Source organism: Xiphophorus couchianus, chromosome 22 (genome assembly GCF_001444195.1).
Source record: "Xiphophorus couchianus chromosome 22, X_couchianus-1.0, whole genome shotgun sequence".
In the NCBI taxonomy this organism is placed as follows: Eukaryota; Metazoa; Chordata; class Actinopteri; order Cyprinodontiformes; family Poeciliidae; genus Xiphophorus; species Xiphophorus couchianus.
The window spans coordinates 25,472,341-25,494,643 of record NC_040249.1 but is presented as its reverse complement, the minus strand read 5'-3'; the positions used below and the strand labels follow the sequence as shown (position 1 = coordinate 25,494,643).

Below are 22,303 nucleotides of genomic sequence, written 5' to 3'. Positions count from 1 at the left end.
GGCCATTTTTACTGATTTTATTTTGAAACAACAAACAGGATCGGAAGTGCCTGTCCCACTCGTTTGCTCCTGCTTGACGCAGCTCAGAGCCGTTGTCATGGTGACCTCAGGCTGTCAGTGGAGTCGGAAATCCCCGAATCTGCAGGGGAATTCCGGAGCCTCGGCAGGAACACGGACTTTTAATTGGTGGGAACATAAGGTTAAGTCCCGCCCCCGAAGAAACGGCCAGTGGAGAAAACGATCAAAATAAGCATCACAACGGGATTTATGGTAAATCAGTAGAAAACAAATAGATTTTTATACTTTTCTGCAGTAATTCAAATTAAACTCTTCACGTTTAAAGACAGTGCTCCAAAGATTTTAATTAAAACGAACAAACAAAATTAATGCATTTAAAGCTTATTTTATTCTGAGAAAAATCCTGATTGCTTCAGTTTAAACACGTCGCAGACTTTCAAAGGCTATAGTTACGTAACAAAATGAGAGAAAGCAACCGGAAGAGGTTTATTTGTGCTGTATTTAACTTCCTGTTCTCACAAAAAGCTAAACCAACCCCTGAAGACGGAAGAGCAGCTTCAGTTAAAGCAGGCAGATCAGAAAAATAATCATTTTTCACGCAGCATAAACAGACTGCCCCAAGCTTTCACAAGGCGCCGACAGGGGGCGCCACCTGCGTCTGCATAGATTATTACAGAGAAACTGAACGTTCAGAAACAGAAGAAATGAACGGAACTTAAGATCCGGATCAGAAAGATAAAAAGACTTTCCGTCCACAGAGGACCTGAATTTAATAGATGAATAATTTTACAGATTTGCAGCAGATTGTGTTATTACCTGACCTTTACCAGCTACAGTCATTTTAAATCTTAAAAGATTTTATTTGTTTAGGTTGTTTACAATCAAATTAAATATCTTCAATAACACAAAGCTGATTAAAATATGAATATAGAAGTAATGAACAGAAGTTCAGTTATTTCATAATTCTCCATTCATTTAATTTCATTTTACAAACATTTTATACACTAAATTTAAGACTCAGAGGCATGTGCAATTAAGGTCATATTCAACTGCTGTTATGTGGATTTCACTCTTATTTATTTCAGAATTGTACATTTTTATTATTTTATAGAACTTTTTAATTTGTCTATGAAAGATGTGAACGTAATTTGGTTTTATTTTGTAACAGTTTAATCACATTTTACACATCTATTCAAAAAACTAAAGACGTTGTTTGAATATTACTTATTAATATCCCACAATTAAGCACCACTCGTCTTTTCAAAATGCTAATTATAATGTTGATTTTTAGACGTTAAAAGTCCATCCATCCATTTTCTAACACCTTGTCCCTAATGGGGTCAGGAGGTCAGGAGGAGCTGCTGCCTCTCCAGCTACGTTCTGGGCGAGAGGCGGGGTCACCTGGACAGGTCACCAGTCTGTCGCCGGCCAACACAGAGACACACACACACACACACCGGAGAATTTAGAGACCAATTAACCTGACTGTCATGTTTCTGGACTGTGTGAGGAAGCTGGAGAACCGGACAGAACCCACCAGGCACAGGGAGAACATGCAGAAAGACCCCTGGCCGGGAATCGAACCCAGAACCTTCTTGCTGCAAGGCAACAGCTCTACCAACTGCTCCACTGGGCAGCCCTACGTTAAAAAGCAACATCCATAATAATAACAGTATGATGACAGCCAGTTATAAATGATGCTAAAGGCTCCATGTAGCCTAGAAATGATGACGTTTGGGTGTTGACATGTTGGTCTGGGGCCCCAAGAGAAGATCTGCTCAGGGCCCCAAAAAGGCTTGGGCTGGCCCTGGGAAATGTGCAAAGTCACTTTGGTAAAGTTGATTATTTCTACAAAACAAAAATAAATCTGTTTTCAGACGATTCTGAAAATAAAATCTAGTTTTATGTTAAATTGTTAAATATTTTGTTGCAGCTTTTCAGGGCGATCTTTGGTCAAAACACATTCATGATCAGACAGCTGGGAACCCGGTTCTGGTTCTGGTTGGGTTCTGTCCTCTACTGGAAAGGTTCAAGAGGTTTTGGATTTGATATTGGTACCAGAACTGGGCCTGAGAGTTTTGGGTCGGTTTGTTGAATCTAAGCAGCAGAATTTAAATTGGAGGAAAGAAAACCATCTGGAGTCAAGAACCCGACCAGAACCAGAACCTTTAACCGGGTTGATAAAGTAACAGAAACGTAAACGAGGTGTATGAAAACATGGGACCAGAACCATGTGGAGGTCCAGTAGAACCAGTCAGTGGTTCTGACCCAGTCCATCTGACTGCAGCAGAACTTTCATTCTGCCAGGGGGCTTTTATTTTGGAAGGAACTTCCTGGTTCTGTCCATCAGAACAACCTGTAGTCGGAGTCAGGGCGTTCCTTGATCCGGCCCGGTCCACATGGTTCTGATCCGTCTGAAGGCCTCAGTGCGCGGTGGCTCTGCGGTCCAGTGGGCTGTGAGGAAGAGGAGCGATGAAGCAGCAGGAGCGCCAAGGGAGGCGGGTAGCGTCTGGAACCGGAACCGGAACCAGAACCTTATGTGAAGATGAGCCCAGAATCACGGTACACCTTGAAGATCTTCTCGATGGCGTTGACGTACGCCGCCGTCCGCAGGTCCAGACCCAGCTGGTACCGGCTGGCCGTCTGCATGATTTGCTGCAGGAAACAAGACTTTCAGAATAAAAGCTCCAGCCACCAGGGGGCACTGCGACTCAAATGATGCAGCTGCTCATATTGTGTGTGTGTGTGTGTGTGTGTGTGTCACCCTGGCAGAGCGCTCCATGGTGTAGGCCAGGCCCGAGTGGACGATGTCCTTCTCAGATGCTCCCTGCAGCAGAACAGGAAGGTCAGCACTGAGGAAGAGGAGGACGACGAAGATGTTTGTCTCTCCCTGAGGTCCAGGTCTCAGCCAATCAGAGGCGGTTAGGGGCGAGGCTCCCCTCTGATTGGCTGTGGTAAAGCTGTTCCTGTATGGGGGAGGGACTCTGTGCTGTACCACCAGGTTCCTGTGTGTGGCGCTGCTGAGACCTGAACCGTTCACTGCAGCTGACCGAGAGACTGCTGGTGTGTTTAGAGCCGACACACTTCATACGGTGGGGGGGGAATACTTTATGTGGGGTGTAAATACTTTATGTGGGGTGTAAATACTGTATACGGGGCGTAAATACTTTATGCGGGGCGTAAATACTTCATATGGGGTGTAAATACTTTATACGGGGTGTAAATACTTCATATGGGGTGTAAATACTTTATACGGGGTGTAAATACTTACGGAGATCCGGGCCTGGAACTCCGATGTGGGAACGACTGGAATGGAGCCGTTCAGTTTCCCAAATTTCCTCTCCAGACTCTCCTGGACGGACACTGAGGAGAAACGGGTCGGTCAGAACCAGAACCACCATGACGATGGTGATGATGAAGAGCGCGGCGCTGACTCAGCAGGTGGTAGTTCGAATCCCTCTCGTACTTGAAGGTGAGCCGGCCGTAGCTCACATGGTTCAGGTTCTTCAGCCACTCAAAGTACGAGACGGTGACGCCCCCCGCGTTCAGGTACATGTCCTGGGTACGACACCGCAACTCAGACCAGAACCAGAACAGAACCAGAACAGAACCAGAAGCCCCCACTGACCGGGATCACCAGAATGTCTCTCTCCAGGAAGATCCGATCCGCCTCAGGCGTGGTCGGCCCGTTGGCTCCTTCTGCAATGATCTGTCAGAACCAGAGAGAAACCGGGTCAGAACCAGAGAAACCAGGCACTATATTTGTCAGGAAAACATTTGGATCTGACCCAGAGGAACAGCTGATCTCCAGCGTCAGACGGGTTTATCAGAACTCCAACAGAACCTCCAGTGAACCGCTGACTAACCAGAACCAGGCCCGGTCCAAAGCCAGCCGGTCGTTTTAAAACCATTCATTTATAAGAAAATCTGATCGTATGAACTCATTTATGAATGAATGAATGACATTGTGAAAACATGAACTCCCATGTTTTTCTCCTGCTAAATCACATGTGTCAAACTCAAGGCCCGCGGGCCACATGTGGCCCGCTATGTCATTTTATGTGGCCCTCGCCCCCACCACCGTTTTACAGCCCCATTAATTGACTTAAAATAGGTTTTGAGCACGAATTGACTACAAACTACATCTCCCATAATGCCTTCCGATTGTTACCAGCCAACATTACGGCTTCTCGCCACTAGAGTGCAGCAGAGTCACCTCAAGCTGATTATTAATTTTCCCAGCGAATAAAACTGAAACATCGACAAGCTAACAAGCTAAAGAGCGAAGTCCCGTGATGTTTCAATCGAGGATTTTTACCGTCTACTGCCCCCTGATTTGATGCCGCAGATTCGACTCCACGCAGCTCGTGTTTTGTCCATGTTTGGAGGCACCTATCTGAGCGAACAGATGTTTTCAAAAATGAATTTAAACAAGACCAAGACCAGATCGCGCATTACTGACGAAAACCTACACGCCGTTTTGCGGATTTCCTCAGCGCAAGAACGAACATCGACGAACTGACCAGGGGAAAACGGTGCCAGACATCCGGCCAGAAAACATTGGTAAGCACGAACAAACTAAATTTAAATAGAATTAATGTAAAACCAAAACTCAGTATACTGGAATATGTATATAGTTTATTGATTTTGCTTGTGTTTTGTTTATTTACACAACACAACACAATGAGGATGTGTGAGTTGGTGACAGGGTGAAGAGGATCAGCTTTGTGTTCAAGGACAGGCAGCATCACCTCATTGTTTTGTTCTTATGTGAAATACATGTTCGTTGTGTAATAAATAACGAAAAAGTTTTGTGAATGAAGTTGAGAGTTAATATCAAAACTTGTTTTTATTCTTTGTCTGCTTATCTTTAAAGCAGACAAAGATTAATTTTCCCAGCGAATAAAACTGAAACATCGACAAGCTAACGAGCTAAAGAGCGAAGTTTAGCTGAGCAGTTTAAAAATACTGAGCATATTTTTAAACTGCTTAGTTTAAAAATATTGGAATTTTACATCCATGCAAACTCAAATGTAATATTTAAAACTTGACCACATAAAATCAGTTATTTAACAATATGAGGTGTTGTTTAATTTATTGTTAACATTGTATTTTCATACATTTATGCTAGGGTTGCCCAAGTCTAGTTTTCCAGACCTATCACTCTGCAACTTTAGACTCGTTCTTTCTCTAACACACCTGGATCATTGACTCATTCACAGGCCTCTACAGAACTGAGTTGCTGCTAATGAGGGAAGTCAACTTTTTGTCTGGGGTATGTTTTAGCAGGGACACATCTAAAAGTTGCAGTCTGGAGGACTGCACTTGTTCATTCCTGATTTATACCGTCAATGTGGCCCGTTGAGGGTGGCCAATATGCTGAAGTGGCCCTTGGTGAAATTGAGTTTGACACCCCTGTGCTAAATAAACCCAAATATTGCTGTTCAGTTTTTACAGTGTAACTTTACAAACAGGATTTGTTTATTTCTTTATGTTTTAATAAAGTGATTTATGAAAAACATCATTTCCCTTTGAAAACAGGAAACCTGCCAGTTACAGAGTCCAGATGGACCAGAACCCGGTCGACCTGTGGCCCGGTTCTGCCGGTACCTTGGCCTTGACGCGGTGCGCGTTGCGCCGCGTCAGCTGCTTCTCGCTGGCGGCGGGGATCAGGATGTCGCAGTCGGCCTCTAGCAGGCTGCCTTCGTACGGCGTGGAGTCCGGGAACCCCACGATGGTCCCGTTGGCCTGGAGACAGGGAGCAGAGTTAGGGCGCGGTTCTGGACCGGAGCGCGGCCCACGGGGGGCGCCGACCCACCAGCTTGTAGTCCTCCAGCTGCTTGGGGTCGATGCCGCGCGGGTTCCAGATGATGCCGTCCATCTCGGCCACGCCCACACACCTGGCGCCGAAGCGGTGCAGGTAGCGCATGCTGTGGAGCCCCACGTTACCGAAGCCCTGCGATCAGAGGAGCAGCCGGTCGGTTCGGAGCGGAGACGCCGGACCCTACCGGGCCGGGCGGCACCGGCCGTACCTGGATGACGAAGGTCTTGTCCCGGACGCCCGGCGCCAGCCCGACCCGGTTCATGAAGGACGCGTCGTTGATGAAGTTCTCGATGCCGTGGAAAACACCGCGGCCCGTCGCCGAGATCCGGCCGTGGATCCCGCCCTGGCTGATGGGCTTCCCCGTCACGCAGGCGTGGGCGTTGATGTCCTGAGGAGGATCAGATGGGTCAGAACCAGAACCAGGGTCGGGTCAGATGGGCCAGTTGGTTCCGGCTCAGACTCACGTTGTGTCCCGTGGTCGTGGCAAAGGTATCGGCGATCCACGACATCTCCCGCTCCCCAGTGCTCATGTCCGGAGCCGGAACGTCGATTCCGGGCCCTGTAGAACCACACTGAGGGTCAGAACCAGCCGGGTCCAACAGAACCACAGGCCCTGGCTGTGAGGTGGGCGGGGCTTATGAACAGGAAGTTTGTTTCCTCACCGATGAATCCCTTCTTGGCGAGCTCGATGGTGAACCGCCTGGTGATTTTCTCCAGCTCAGTGTCCTGGAAACACAGATTGGACCAGAGGAAGTTCTGAATGGTTCTGGTCCAGATGAACCCGTCCAGAACCCTGATTAAGACATCCTGTTGGTCTGTAACTAACACCTCATCATTTAGCAACGATTAAGCTAATCAAAAATTGGCTCATTCTGCAGATTTTTATTTGATAAATAATTAAATTCCCTTTAAATGCAGTAACATGATTCCATTTGATCTGTGGATCAATTATTGATTAACTGATTCATAAGTGGAATCAAAGGTGATTAATAGATTATTTTCCAGAATATGAAACTAAAAATGTTTTTAAATTAAATGTTTCTTGTTCAGTTTTGGGTTTTTTGTTCTTTCAGTCTCTATCGATCACTGATCGATCGATCAATCGATTTTAATATCTGACTCAGCTCTGCTGCGGCGCCCCCGGCTGTGTGTCTGATCCACTGAACCGGTCCGGTGGGTTTATTCAGCGTCTCCACAGTGGAACCGGTTGGACTGGACCAGAACCGGGCCGTTCTGATCCAGACACGCCTTTGTTTAGCTTGTGGGCGGTCCGGTTCTGTTCTGGTTCTGAAGAAAGATTCTCCATCCGACTACAGCTGGTACAACTGAGCTGGAGTCCAGAACCAGTTCAGAACCTCCAGGTCGGTTCTGTTTCACCTTCTGACCCAACGAGACTTCATTTAATAATAATGATAATAACGGGCTGCACAGTGGTGCAGTGGGTCGCACTGTTGCTTTGAAGGTTTTGGGTTCGATTCCTGGCCCGGGTCTTTCTCCATGTTCTCCCTGTTCATGGTGGTTCTGTCCGGTTCTCCGGGTTCCTCCCAGTCCAGAAACACGACTGTCAGGTCAGTTGGTCTCTAAATTCTCCCTAGGTGTGTGTGTGTGTGTGTGTGTGTGGTTTGTCCTGTCTGTCTCTGTGTTGCCCTGCGATGGACTGGCGACCCGTCCAGGTGACCGAACCGAGTCCAGGCGTTTCCTCTTTGTTCTTTGTTTCTGGTTCTGTTCGTTTTGGACTCGATTGAACATTTATTTCACTTTCTTTAATATTTAAGTTTAAATTGAGTAAAAACTTCTGGATGTTTTGGTTATTAAAACATAAAAACTGATACAAATTAATTAATAATCATAGCCTGGTTCTGTTTCCGGTCCAGAACCGACCCAGACTGCGGTCTGTAACGTCCGTTTGATTGAAAAACACCAGAACATGAACGGTACCGGCCCGGTTCTGTCAGAACTCGGTTTTGTCGCTTGGACCTGCTCACCGTGTAGTTCTTGGTGTTGATCTTCACTCCAGCTTTGGCTCCACCAAACGGAACATCTGGAACAGCAGGCGGTTCTGGTTAGGCCCGGTTCAGGTCCGGTCTGCGTGTGTGTGTGTGTGTGTGTGGTACCGACCCACGATGGCGCACTTGTAGGTCATCAGGGAGGCGAGAGCCTTGACCTCGTCCACCGACACCTCGGTGCTGTACCGGATCCCTGAAACAGAACCAGAACCGGGTTCTACTGGATCCAGAACCAGACTGAGACATTTCCATCCCTCCTGTGTGACCTTTGACCTGCTGGTTCTGGACTCTGTCCCGGCTGACCCGTACCTTTAGGCTGAACGGTACCAGCATCCAGGTACTGGTTCTGATTGGTCTGTTTGGGTTTTAATACACAGGACTCAGAACCAGAACCAGGCCAGACTGGACCGGACCCAGTGGTTCTGCTGGTCCTTCCTGTTTTTTTTCATTTTGACCGTAAAATAATTAAACGTGTAACAATAACAATAAACCCGATCATACAGAATTATGTCCATATTTAAAACAAATCTGAATTTTTCGGGATGAATTTAACCAGAAGCAGGGATTATTTATCATCATTATTATTATTATTATTAATATTTATATTTCCTCCTCCTGCAGCAGGTACCGGCTGGACTCTGCTGTGTCTGCTCTACATGCTGACTCGGTTCGGTCCGGTTGGGTTCGGCTCTCACCTCCCTTGCAGGGCGTCCGGTGCTGGCTGTGCTGAGCCCGGTAGCCCTCGATCACCTCCCACTCGCCGCTGTCCCTCCGGATCGGGAAGCAGACGCTCAGGACGTGGTTACACGGCTTGATGATCCGCAGGATCCCGCTGACTCTCTTCCGCTTCTGCTCCGGGGTTTCCCGGGTCCTCAGGTCCTCCACCAGCTTGTCCTCCACGATCGCGGCTCCGCGGTCGAAGAAGCCCTCCACCATGGTGAAAAAGTTGGGGTCGTCGCCCCGGTCCGCGGCCTGGCTGTAGCCGCGGCGCCGCAGCAGCGAGGCGGACGCCGGCAGCGCCGAGTCGGCGGCGGAGGCCAGGAGACCACCCGCTCCCCGGGTCAGCAGTTCTCCTAGGTTGCGGTACATTTTGCGGGTGAGCTGGTGGAAGGAGGTCCAGGAAATGGAGCCGCCGAACCGGAGAGTCTGTCCCGGCGGCGGCGGCGGCTCCTCCTTCCCGCCGCCCCTTCCTGTCAGCAGCCGTCGCGTGCCAAACAAACGCACGCGATCATTTAAAGGGCGCGCCGGGCGGGAGCTGCTGCGGTTAGCCGTTAGCTTAGCTCAACACGAACAGCAGAAACACAGAGGAAAACTGATAATTACGGCTCAACCAGTGAGTTAATCACACAGATAGAGCAGATATCAGTCTGGTATGAAGGTTTCCATCAAGTTTGACTCCTTTAATTAAGTTTTGTTAGCAGCCTAAAATAGTTTAATACTAGCAAGCGTTTAGACCACACGTACTTCCGGGAAAACTTTCAAAACAAATGTTCATTAAATAATAAATCCCAGATGCTGTACAATATTTCAAGCTATGGTTAATTTCAACATTTGGTCTTTAAATGATGTTGTTTACAGTGTTTTCCGCTGTGGGGCGTTTTGACAGGTATCTGGCTCTTTGCCCACGGCGACACTCCCTTCAGGATCAACCCACTTAATAACGACACGTTGTCCTGGAGACAGATTCTCCGTGGAGAACATTTCCTGAATGTTTCCCTGCAGCGCATTCCTCCAGCGAGGCTCTGGAGAAGCCTTCAGGTAAAAACGGGGCTGTTAAACCCTTCACCAGTATGCCCAATATGTTGTCTGATCAGTAACAGATCAGTAAACCTGTAAAGTATTAACAAGCAGCAACCATGAAGTTGTATTTACTTTTAAGGAAATGACAAACATTAAAACTATTATCTTAACTTTATTAATCTGAAATGTGACTGATTAGAGAAAACAGAAAGAAACTCAAACCATGAGACAGTCAGGCTGATTTAACCTTTAACCTTCAACCTTTAATCTGCTGTAAAATGAATGAGCTACCTTGTACCATTCGATCTCTGGACTGTATAGACACTTTTAGGAAACAACTTAAGACCCACTTTTTTAAAACTTGCTTTTTAGCTTAATACTGTGTTTTATTGTTTTGTATGTTGCTTTTAATTTATTTTATTTTTTACACTTTGTGCAGCACTTTGTGACCCTGGTCTGTGAAAAGCGCTATAGAAATAAAGTTTACTTACTTACTTACTTAAAAATACAGCAAAGATTTTTCTTCTTCGCCTCCTTTGGCTGTTTATAGGAACCAGAACAAATGATTGGTCCAGCAGCAAACTGTAACAGTCAGAGTAAAAAGTTTAAACCTAAAATTAAATCCAGATTAGGAAATAAGCTGCAGCGTGATGACCCGGTTTGGTTCTGGTTCCGGGTCGGTTCTGATTCTAGAAGCTGTCTGACCCAGCGTTCTCTCCATTAGACCAGTTAAATCTGAGTGTTTATTATAATTCGGCCCAAACTGTATATTGTTTATAATATTTCCTGAATGTGATTGGACTGATTTGTTATGTTCTGTATGAACTGGACCTTTAGTCTCCTAAACAACCTTGAGGTGAACATTTTGTGTGGTTAATAAATAAATGTAGTTATTTTTGTCCTCATATCGCTTCATTTTTATTTATTTTTTGTTAATATTACCAGCAGTGTAGCATTACGCGGCGGCGCTGCCATCTGCTGGTCAGACTGGGAACTGCAGCAGTCACAGTCCAAAAGGCCCGGTTCTACAAACGCATCAGAACAAAAAACTGGACTTCAGTGTTCCTCTGATGAACCTTGACCTCTTGACCAACCAGAACTAAATAACCAGCTGCTGTCCCTTCAGAATAAAAGTATCCAGCCCAACATGTTTGACCTAATGACCCAAATGGTTCTGGTTCTGTTTGTCTCCTCAGTGGACATCATGCATCAGCGGCCAAAGATCCACATCTTCCTCGGCGCTCCTCCTCCTCCTCCTCCTCCTCCTCCTCCTCCTCCTCCTCCTCGTCCTCCTTCACCTGGTATGGAGGAAGAGGAGGAAGAGCGTCCTGCAGGATGGAGACACCTGGAGCTCACCTGGAAGGCGGGCCGTCTCCGACCCGCTGCAGGTGAGGGGGGTTTAATCCCGCTCAGGGATTCAGGAGTTCTTCCTGTGTTCTGGCTGTGCGACCCGACCCGTTCTGGTTCCGTTCTGGAGCAAAATGGACCAGCCACCAAGTGCTGCTGGTTCTTTGGGTCGAACCCAAACGGATCCTGAATGACGATCCTGTTCTTTCAGATGTTCCTGGGAACGAGGATCAGAGTAAGGAGAATCCAACAGAACCGGAACCGGGTCGGGCCACAAGGTCTGCTAGAGGACGATCCGATGGAGGACTGGCGCCTGAAGCTCTGAGGACCAAGGAAGACTCAGATGGTTCTGAGGAGGATCTGTGTTCTGCTTCGGTCCGGGAGTATCTGGACCGCTGTTTCCCTCTAGCTCCACCAGAACCAGAACCAGAGCAGCAGCCTCTGTCCACCAGAACCCAGTTCCTCAGCAACTGGACTCTCAGCCAGGCCCTGATCCTGAGAGGAAGACACGCCGTCCAATCAGCACTCAGCCCAGACGAAGCCCCGCCCATTCCCCCGTCCGGCTCCTCCAGCACCCCGGAGCTGTTCAGCCCGGCCGCCTCGTCTCCTGGAGACTCCATGGAGCTGTTCAGCCACACCTGTCCGGCCTCCAGGGCGGAGCAAGGTGGGGTCGTCATGGAGGTCACCGCAGACGGCGTCCTCTGCTCTCAGGAGTCCGACCCCCAGGCGTCCCCCGCATCGCCCCCCTGCAGCAAGAAACCACGACCCTCAGAGGAGTCGACATCTGCAGCAACAGAGAGCTCCACCTCCACCACCCGTCTGGACAGGTGTGACCAGGTGGGACGCAGGTACTCTGTCCTGGTGGTGGTGGTCCACCCCTGCCATCTGAAGGAGGTCCAGGTGAGTCCAGGTGTCCAACAGGTGAAAACAGATGAAATGTTTGTCTTCTGAGTTTGGAACATTTTCACCATTTTGGTGAAAAATTAAGCCGTGGTTAGCTCTGCGAACTAACAAGCTATCTGATCCGTGTTCTGATCCGAAGGTGCGGTCGGGTCTGTCAGCAGGAAGCCGCATTCCTCTGGCCTCCATGGTGGTGACGGACCAATCAGGAGCCGAGATGAAGGTGGTGCTGTGGAGGAGAGCGGCCTTCTGGGTTCTGACCGTGAGTCCTGGAGAGGTTCTGCTCATCACAGGTACACACACACTCTGGTACCAGACCCGAGAGGCCAGTTCTGGTGTCGGTTTGATCTCAGGTGTGTGTTTGTGTTGTAGGGCTGCAGGTGAGCGAGGACAGGTGGAGAGCAGAGACTGTCCTCCAGTCTACCTTCTCCAGCAAACTGCTGAACCTGGGACACGCCTCCACCTCAAAGCCAGGTACGGCAGCAGCCAATCAGCAGCCAATCAGCAGCCAATCAGCAACCAGTCAGCAGCCAATCAGCAACCAGTCAGCAGCCAATCAGCAGCCAGTCAGCAGCCAATCAGCAGCCAGTCAGCAGCCAATCAGCAACCAGTCAGCAGCCAATCAGCAGCCTCCTTTGCCCAGGTGTGACTAACGTGTGACTAACTCTATCTTTCTCTCTCTCTCTCTCTCTCTCTCTCCAGTTAGCCAGCAGGTTAGCGCCCGCGCTCTCCGCTCTCTGTGTGGTTTCGTCAGAGTGCGGCGCCCCCTGCTGGTGTCCGTCCCCAGCCGGCCCCAGCAGGATCTGAGCCGGCTCCCTTACACCACCCTGAGGTCGCTACGGGTCAACACGCTGGTTCACGCTCTGCTTCGTGTCACGCACTCTCACATCAGCTCAGGTGAGCCTGTCACGCTGGCAGGGGGCGGGGCCAGCGGGACGCATGTTAGCTAAAGCACCTGAGGCAGGTGAGGCTTACAAGTAAAACCTGTTAGTGAGACTTACTGACTCCTAGCAGGTCGCCATGACGGCGGTGCTGCTGGATTCATTCCTCAACATCATGAAGCAACATGGCCGCCAACTTTATCTCAGGAACTTTGTCCAATTAACAGGAAACTTAAATCATGTTTTCTGATTGGAGTCTTTCACTTATTTTCAGTGTTTTATGTTAAGTTACATCTTGTATTTTTGATCCGACATCTTGGTGGCAGATCATCACAGCAGAAACTTAAAGAAGCATTAATATTATGACTGGGCAGTTATATCATGTTATTACTGGGTTATTACTGTCTTATTACAGTGTTATCACATTACCATTTAGTCATGTTAGTATTTTAATATTTTTAATATTATCCTCTTGTCTTATTATTGTGTTATCAGGATATTATGTGTTATTATGGTGTTATTATCATGTTATTATCATGTTATGTCCATCCGTGACGGCTCTTATGTTTCTGTCAGAGTGGAGAGACGAGGCCGAGTCTCGGAACCGCTCTGCGGTCCAGATGAAGGCGGTTCTGATGGTGCAGCAGCCGGGCGGACAGCAGGGGGCGCTGCTGCTGTGGGGGGCTGCGATGGACTGGCTGCCTCGCTTCAGTAAACACAAAGGTACAAGGGGTCAAAGGTCACAGAATGACTTAAAGCACAGCTTTATGTGGAACCAGGTGAGCTGGGCACTGGGCTGATCCAGTCTGGGTCAGAACCCTGGACCGGATCAGGAGCTCTGTTCATTTCTGCCCTCAGATGCTGTGTGGGACTTCAGAGTGCTCCTGGTGAGGGAGGGTTTGACCTCTGACCTCTCAGAGCTGCACTCCACCCCCTGGAGCTCGGTGCGGGTTCTGGACCCGACAGACCGCCGGGCGCTGGACTTCCTGCGGGCGTGGTGCCGTCCAGGGCCGAGCGACGCGGCTCTGGAGCTGGATGTGGACACGCTGTTGTCTCAGCAGTACAGCGGTAAGTCGGGCTGGCCCGTCAGAACCGGAACCATATCAGAACTGGGTCAGAACCCTGAGCGGGCTGAAATCGAAGCCTCTTCGTTTTGCTGCAGGTGAGGTGGAGCTCAGAGTCCAGGTGCTCAGCTTCCAGTTCCAGGAGGCTCTGCCCTCCCAGAACCCGGCCCAGCCGGTTCTGGACAGCTCCACGCCGCGGGCCGGCCTCCTGGCGGCGCTGAGCGGTGACATCACCTACACCGGCTGCAGCCGCTGCACCACCGAGCTGGACACGGACCGCAACGGGATCTACACGCCGTGCTACGCCTGCCTGCCGCTCACCGCCCTGCGCCGCTTCTACAGGTACCGATGATGTCAGCTGTGATGTCACAGCTGACATCATCGGTACCTGCCACAAACAGCCGTTGAATAATGTTTTAGTCGTTTAATGATGCTAGGATTAGCATTAGCGTCCACTAATTACCATGTTAAATGAAGTTTAGCATTAGCTTTCACTAATTACCGTTAGCACTGTGCTTTAGCATTAGCATTAGCGTCTGCTAACCACCATGTTCAGTGATGTCAGCGCTGAGAAACATGGCCGACCTGATGACATCACTTCTGTGTTTCAGGCCAGGTGTGTTGACGGTGAGTGGGCGGGGCTCCGCCCACCTGACGGTCCGGGTTCCTCCTGTTCCTCTGCAGAAAATCCTCCAAGCTCCTCCGGACCGACTCCAGCGCAGCGCAGGTGAGACACTCAGGTCGCATGTGAGGTTCTGACCCGGTTCTGACCCGACTCTTTTCCCTCCTCCAGCTCCAGGTTCTCAGATGCGACACGTCCAGGTGGCGGCGGAGAAGCTGCAGGCGCTGCTGGCTCTTCCCAGGAAGTGGGTGGTCATCACGGTGCGGAGCCACTTCCTGTGCGACCAGAACAGCGTTCCCCTCAGTCAGGACTTCACTCTGATGGACCTTCAGGTTCCGACCCGGTGAAGAACCCACCTGGTGGTGTGTGCACTGGACTTATTATTATTACTATTTCTGCATAAATCATTTTATCTGACCTGAGTTCAGATCTTCTGATTATTTAATATTTGTTGAGTTAAAGAAGCTGGAATGAAATAGAGATCAGAATAAATTTTATTAAAACATTTTTATTCCTTTAATACATTTTAATATTTGGAAGAGATACAGGAAGAGAAAAAACAGGAAGACAACGATGATGATGATGATGATGATGATGATTTCATCAGGATGAAGGTTCAGTTATTAGACGTTTGTTCTGCCACCTCCACCAGATCATCAAACAGGTCTGAAAATAAATCAGTTATTTCCATAAGCAGGAATAAAAACTAATAAAGAATATTTACTGTTTCTAATTTAACACAATAAATCTCAAAGAACCTCCATTTTATTTCTGGGGTTCAGCCAATCAGTGTGAAGGAGAATGAAAGCTGCTCCTGATTGGCTGCTTTGTGATCACCAGCCAATAGAATGTTAAACAGATTTAATGTTTTTTCTTTCACATTTCAGAAAAATGACAATTTCCACATATAATTTCTAGTTTGTTTCTAGAGAAAACAAATGATTTGGTTTAGTTAAAGTTACGAAGAGCCAATGCAGAAGGTCCAGGAGCCACAGGTTGAGAACCCCTGAAGTAGAACTAGAATAAACAGAGTTTCTAGATGTTTCACGTTTATTTTGCTGGTTGAGATGATCTGGGGAATCTGAGGCTCTGCTGTGGCGCCCCCTGCTGGTCAGCCGGAGGCTCTGGTTTAGATTTTATGCTTCAACATTCAGACGGACGTTTCCCTCCAAGATGAACCACAAAAATTTTTTTTTCTTGTAATTAAACAGTTTAGTCCAGATTAGCCAAACTGCAGGTTTGTAATCTAATTAGATTAACACATATGGAAAATGATTAAATAAAAAAATCAAGAACTTAATTTGAAATATGTCAACAATTAAGGATTTTTCTCCTCTAGTTCATCACCTTTTAAATCTATTTATTGCTGATCATCAGCGGATCCTGTGCAATGATTCAACTGCTGGTACCAGGTTCTGACCGGTCCAGACCCAGAGCTCATCCTGGTTCTGCTGTTTGGTGATCTGGTGAAAAATCAGACCTCAGCTCTGATCTCCATCAGCTTCCTGCTGGATTCGCCTCTAAAACGGCGACAGCTTTAAGTTCCCAGAGGAACTGTGGGAACTTAAAGCAGTTTGAAGTTCCCTGGGTTTGACCTCAGGTTGGCAGTTTGAGGCTCTGCTGGAGCAAACTATAAAAATCACAGATTTGGTCTCTGAGAAGCAAAGACCTTCAGAGGATCTCCAGTTTGATGGACTGGTCTGTCCCCTACAGAGACAACCTCAGAGTGTTGGACACCTGAAGACATGCAGGACGTCTGTGTGGGTCTGGATCCTCAACACCAGAACCGACTGACGAGTTGGGAGACGGACTGGCAGAGAATCATGGATCAGAGTTACCTGTTCCTCATACATACCTCTGTCACTAACCGCTACAGTCTGGCCTGGGTTTCCCCAGGCCTCTTCACCTCCTCCCATAGCTCCGCCTTCCTCCATAGCTCCGCCTCCTCCCATGGCTCCGCCTTCCTGCCCCTCAGCAAAGAGGCCTTGGAACCCGCTCTTCTTCAACCCCTTGTCTTCATCATCATCTTTGTGAAAGACCTTTGAGAAAAATCCTTTATCTTCATCCTTCTTCTTTTTCTTCTTCTTCTCCTCCTCCTCCTTGTTGCTGCCTTTAAATATGGACTTAATTCCTCCCTTCTTCTTGTCCTCCTCTTTGTCCTTGATGCCCAGAGCGCCCTTCACTGCGTCCTCCACCATGTCTCCTGCAACACAACCACAAACATCCAGTTTTACCATCAGAGGTTCTTCTCCTGGTCTGGAGACATGAAGGTCTCATCCATGCAGAATCAATTATCCTGGTTTAATATCAAACTTTATTTAATGAATAAACTGTGCTTCCTGTTTTGAGGCTACAAATCGGATCGCTCTGTGCCAGCCACATGGAGAGAGTGACTATAAGAGCTGCTGTGTGGACCCACCAGAACAGTGACATGCTTCCCAAAGAACATGTAATATAGGATCAATAAAGTATTTCTGACTTTGAAATAAACTGGAGAGGAAACATCTACATGTGAAGAACTGACCTGAGGAAGGAGAAGCATCACCTGACTGAATGTTTCCAGTGTTTCTAACAGTTGTTAAATCGTTATTTGATGTTGAATTCGCTGCAGCAGTTCATTGAAATAAATCTGTTTCTATGGAGATTCAGCCTTTCACAAAGAAATGAAAAGTTCAGAGATCTTCATTTCTGGTTCCTCCTCATCAGAACACCTGAGAAAGCAGCACCAGGTGTTTCTGCGTAGAAACACGGCGTTCAGATAAGCATCAGGAATCCTGTTCATCTCGTCTTTCAGACGTTGGCAGCTCTTAATCCTGGGAGATCGGCGATCGGCCGATCTATCCCACTGATATTATCTACCTCAGGAAAACTCTGGAAATATCAACCGCTGTCCTCTTCTGCTCTGCAGTGAGAGGTTTACCTGTTAGCCCCGCCCACCAGGTTAGCCCCGCCCACCACGTCATGTCTGCACAGTTAACAACTGTGACCCCCTGTTAAAACCTTTTTTCTATATTTTTAGTGACATTTCAGACAAAAAAAATCTGAGTCGGCAGATTGGACTTTATAAAGATCAGTGATCGACCAGAAAACTGGTGCGGCTCAGGTCCAGAACAGCTCAGAACCAGTACCTGGTACTGATAAACAGCATTGGTATAAAGTAATGCGTCTGTAACCATGGCAACTACAAGCAGGTCAAAGTTCAGATCCTGTAGGACAGGCTGGAGAGGTTTGATTAAAAACCAACTGATTTGGACCTGGAGCGTGCAGGAGACGGTCCAGGAGACGGTCCAGGAGACGGGTCGGAGGACGGGTCGGTGAGGACAGTTTGATTTAAAGCCCTCTGATTGGTTACCTGCGTCTGATCCCGCCCCTTTACGTGAACCATTCTGTTCCTGAGATTTTAAAAAGCAGACTGACTCACAGAGACATGTTGAACCAGAGGAACCGGAGAACTGCCTTGGTTCTGTTTGAGTTCTGTCTCATCCAGAACCACCTGGACCTGGTATGTACACCTGCCTCCGCCTCAGAGGCCAGATTCCCAGCAAACACAGAGCTGAGGAGCCTCAGGTCCTCCCAGAAGCCCAGAGGACTCACCTGCCCTCAGGTGAGTCCTCCAGGTCGGTACTCACCCACTTTGTCCCCGATGAGCCCGGCCACTTTATTCATCTTCACTGCGTCTCCGCGTCCAGCGCCGTCCAACTCTGAGGACGCGTCTCAAGTGACTGGATGGGAGTCGAAGAAACGGGTGTGTCTGCAGGCCGGCCAACCTGTTCCACCTGCTGCCTCCTTCTGAGCATGCTCAGTACGGCTGACAGGTGGAGATGATGAGTCCTGGTCCACCCAGTCTGTGAGAACGAGCCTTAATCACAGTGAAACTATGACACACAGTGACACACACACACCGACAGTGACACACACACACACACACACACACACACACACAGATTAACTCATGTTTGTATTTGTATCTTTGCAGGAATTTTCCAGTGACTTCCATTCATTTCTAGAGTCCAACCAAAGGTTGAACCAGCAACAGCCTGGACCCCACAATGTAGTTAGTGTTAGGAAATGATCCGTGCAATGCATCAAATGCCTGGTACACACGCACACACACACACACACGCACACACACACACACACACACACACACACAACAACAACCTCAGTCAGAGAGAAACGGCTGCAAAGGAAACTGGAAATCAGTTTATTATAAATTTGATTCTGAACTCATAAAAGCTCAGTTTCAGAAACCAATCAGACGCCAGTTTGTCCCATTAGCTCCGCCCACTTCAGGTAACTTCTCCACCTGTTGGAAAACTCTGAACACTTTTCGGGTCATGGAAGTCCGGTTCCCAGAACCTGCTGATTCTTTTGGCTTCTGCAGATTTCATAGAGAAAATAGAACAAGATGTTAGTTTATATTTTGTCAAACCAGAACCGGATCCATCCAGAACAAGTCCAGAACTGGACCATTTAAGAACTGGGACCAAGTCCAGAACCGGGACGTGCCCCCCGCCCCCATTCATCCCACCCAATAATTTCACTCCACTTGCGAAAAATATTAGACTTTGAAATTTTCCGCTCACGTGCTTTTATTTTGAAGGTGCACCATAGCGCTTCCTGCCCCCTCAGAGGAGGAAACAGGGTCAGTCGGGGATGTTGCCATGAATTTCGCTTGTTTAAAGCGTCTTGTTGTCAGTTTACTGTAGAACCAAATCTGTTTGGTTAAGTCGTTTTTTTCTGGAATAATCACATGTCCAATATTTCACCACAAACTTTGTCTAAAACTTAGTTACTGTAGACACAATGTTGTTTTTCATCACAATGAAACTGAAATGAAAACATTTCGGCTGGTAGAGAAATGTTTTTACTGGCCACTCAGATATTTCACCAGCCACTGATTTTTTCTTTTGATTACAAACCCCACCTGTACAAGCAAATTATATAAAATATACGACTTATTCTTAACTCTATGAACCCGATTTACTGACAATAAGTTCACCATACAAATGCACGTATACAGACTGATTTAACATAACAAAGCAGGGACACTTTAGCAGAGGTGTAAAGCAATAAGTTCACTTGAAGTAATTACTAACAGCAAACTTTAACTACACAACCCTAAAATTCTTGCAATCATTTATTATGTTGAACGTTTCCACATGTAGGCTACAACTGCCCCAGACAGTATTACGTTAAGATGCGTCTAGTGGTTTTTAAATGTTTTTAAATGGTTACTGTTAGAATGATTATGTTTTGTTATCTTTCTTACATTAGTAGTTTTATATTACTAGCTGTTTTATATTGTAAGGTTTAGTGTTCTCATCCCAGTGCGGAGGAACTTGTTAAACTGACATAACTAACCTTTCCTTGACCTCAAGCATGTTTTCACAGGTGCTTCTGTAGGGGATCTTCCTGAGATAATCCTCAGTTGCCTCTAATTGTCTGTGTGTAGAATTTAGTTTCTGTTTCCCTTCCTAGTTGTCGGTAGCCCTCCGTTTTGTTAAGATCATCTCCCACTTTCCATTCACTCCCTTTCTCTGCTAATAAAAAGACAAGTTCTGCAGCAGAACACCAGGAGATCAGCTTGTAGGAGCCGATCCTCTCTGCCTCTCAATTCTTGCAAGAATTTGGCTGAAAACTAAGTAACGTTGTCTGTTGTTCTTTATATATATTTTTTTATATAGGTTGAGAAAATACCTATCAACTTGATGCCGTGACCCGGATTTCAACATACCAGTTCACTGACAGACGAAGAACGACGCGCTGAAAACCGTGCACAGCCAGAGTCAACAGGAAGTCCCGGGAAGTAACTTCTTCGCCGGGCCAGCGCCCTGTGTCCACCTTTATCTGCCAACAGCGGATCGATGAGATCCGACCGGACAAGACGAACCGACAGAAACATGAGTTGGAAAAGCTCTATTAATTGGGTTCGAGTTTGAAACATGAAATTATTATGTTAAAAGTACATGATGTTCTTTTGTTAATGTAATAAAACCCGAAGTTAAGTTTTTTGAGTGTACATCAATTACATAAATGTGACCAAACATAAAAAAATGTTTGTACTGCATGACCAGTCTATGTTAAAAACAATCCTCAAGGAAACATGAGACCAAAAAGAGGAAGTTTCCCAAAACCTTCTTATCTGTCCCAAACAATTCATATGGATTTTATTGAACTTACACAAAGTGGATCATATAAATATTGTTTGGTAATGATTGATGCATTTTCTAAATGGGTTTAAATACACACAGATGCTTTGACAGTAGCTAAAGCTATTTGTAAAACTATTATTCCAACACATGGAATATCACAAACTATTTATAGTGATAATGGGCCACATTTTGTAAACAAGGTGATACAAAATATGGCTACTCATGGAATGACATTGAAAAACCACTGTGCCTATCACCCTCAGAGTGCAGGCCTAGTGAAAGAACAAATGGAACAGTGAGAAGCAGATTAAGAAAATGTATGGAAACAACTAACAGACTGTGGCCAGAATGTTTAGATTTGGTAAAGTTGTACATGAGAATTACACCCACACAGGAAGGGTTAACTCCATTTGAAATAATTCATCGAAGACCAAACAAAAATTACCTATACTTTCTGCAGATTTACAGAAAGCAGATGAGGTGCAAACAAGCAGATTATATGATCAGGACTCTGAAACAGAAAGTTGTCCAATGCAAATTTACTGCCCTCTGACTCTCATCTCCCACAGGAAAACACTCCCATCAAGCCAGGAGACTGGGTCTACATTAAAGTCATAAAAAGAAAGAACTGGGCCAGTCCATGGTGGAAGGGACTATTCCAAGTGCTGATAACTACACCAACCGCAGTAAAGATTGCTGAGAGACCTAGTTGGAAGCATCTGAGTCACTGTAAGGTGCAGAGGGTGTTAGACTCCTAATTCAGAGTGACAGGGAAGCCTGACTTCAAATGGGTTCTACCGTTTAGGGTAGTTCGTCTCAACGTCAGTGAAGAGATCGACAAATCCTCACTCTGCTAGCCTGGGGGTCCTGACATCTCTGTATTTCTGAGCAGCAATGGGGCTCCCACCTGCCCAGTGAATCCTCTGCTGTGTGGTGACTGCAGCATGTCTACTGCTTTGGACAGAGAGTGGCCTCGCCCCAACAGGACAAGGAGAGAAGCAGATGCATCCTCCTTCCAGACTCATCCACATGACTACAGCACCAGTCTGTGGTGGCAACTGATGAATAGGACTGCATATGAAGGAAATGAGACCAACTGCTATGTGTGTGCACAGCTACCCTACTCCACACACAACTCTGGTCTGAGACCTGGAAACATAACCACACAACAATTTTGCTTATATGGAGCAAACACACATCTAGGCTACAACAAATCGTCTAATGTCAAGGATCTTTGGGAAAGCCCAAACAATTCCACACTATTTCCCAATGAGTACCTGCACATGACACCACTGGACAACGCTCTATGTTCCCCCATAGGTGATACCATGCCCCTGCCACAGATGGACCTCTGACTACCAGAAGTAATCACTTTGGCTAGTCTTAAGCCAGGAGCCCTTGGTGTCTGTGTGCATAATAATGGCACCACCTTTCTGGGGACGGTCCCATGGAACAGTGTAACAAAATCTACACTTTCTGTGACAAGAAGGCAGACATTTCGACTGTAAAGCCTGCCAAGAGAGGAACCACATCAGCTCTGCATGTTCCATAAGATGGAAGTCCGACTGCAACTGTTCCAGCCCAGACCTCTTCAAGGTAAGGAAGTTCAACATCGGCAGCAAGACCAGGAGACATCAAAGTTACACCATCTGGAGCACCATTGTCCCAGGGAACAGAGGATCCAGGACAATGGCAGACTGGTACTTTCTGTGTGGACACACTGCCTATGATTCCCTTCCCAGGAAT

The 22,303-nt window shown here is 47.2% G+C and overlaps 2 protein-coding genes and 1 long non-coding RNA gene across 4 annotated transcripts; 2 read left to right on the top strand and 1 right to left on the bottom strand.

Annotated features, from left to right (window-relative positions):
* Positions 1-1,705: 1,705 nt before the first annotated feature.
* Positions 1,706-9,026, bottom strand: LOC114138039 (glutamate dehydrogenase, mitochondrial). The gene is made up of 13 exons (XM_028007058.1): positions 8,544-9,026; positions 7,961-8,041; positions 7,828-7,883; positions 6,505-6,568; positions 6,307-6,401; positions 6,051-6,230; positions 5,837-5,974; positions 5,629-5,766; positions 3,647-3,727; positions 3,453-3,576; positions 3,290-3,381; positions 2,783-2,845; positions 1,706-2,673 (listed from the first exon to the last, which is right to left on the bottom strand). The coding sequence occupies exons 1-13, from the start codon at positions 8,935-8,937 to the stop codon at positions 2,554-2,556; spliced, it is 1,626 nt and encodes a 541-aa protein (XP_027862859.1). The 5' UTR covers positions 8,938-9,026; the 3' UTR covers positions 1,706-2,553.
* A 31-nt stretch (positions 9,027-9,057) lies between these two features.
* Positions 9,058-16,251, top strand: shld2 (shieldin complex subunit 2). Of its 2 annotated transcripts, none has more exons than XM_028007044.1 (13): positions 9,058-9,181; positions 9,455-9,606; positions 10,785-10,976; positions 11,147-11,835; positions 11,978-12,128; positions 12,208-12,309; positions 12,538-12,732; positions 13,293-13,439; positions 13,575-13,784; positions 13,879-14,122; positions 14,392-14,507; positions 14,574-14,782; positions 16,103-16,251. In XM_028007044.1, the coding sequence occupies exons 3-12, from the start codon at positions 10,793-10,795 to the stop codon at positions 14,747-14,749; spliced, it is 2,214 nt and encodes a 737-aa protein (XP_027862845.1). In that variant the 5' UTR covers positions 9,058-9,181; positions 9,455-9,606; positions 10,785-10,792; the 3' UTR covers positions 14,750-14,782; positions 16,103-16,251. The 2 variants fall into 2 exon arrangements, with proteins under 2 accessions (XP_027862845.1, XP_027862846.1); XM_028007045.1 differs by having other exon boundaries at positions 9,096-9,218.
* Positions 16,252-18,402: 2,151 nt separating this feature from the next.
* Positions 18,403-21,684, top strand: LOC114138082 (uncharacterized). The gene is made up of 3 exons (XR_003594151.1): positions 18,403-18,498; positions 20,090-21,286; positions 21,363-21,684. It is a non-coding gene; the product is annotated as an uncharacterized LOC114138082 (long non-coding RNA).
* The last annotated feature ends 619 nt before the right edge of the window (positions 21,685-22,303 follow it).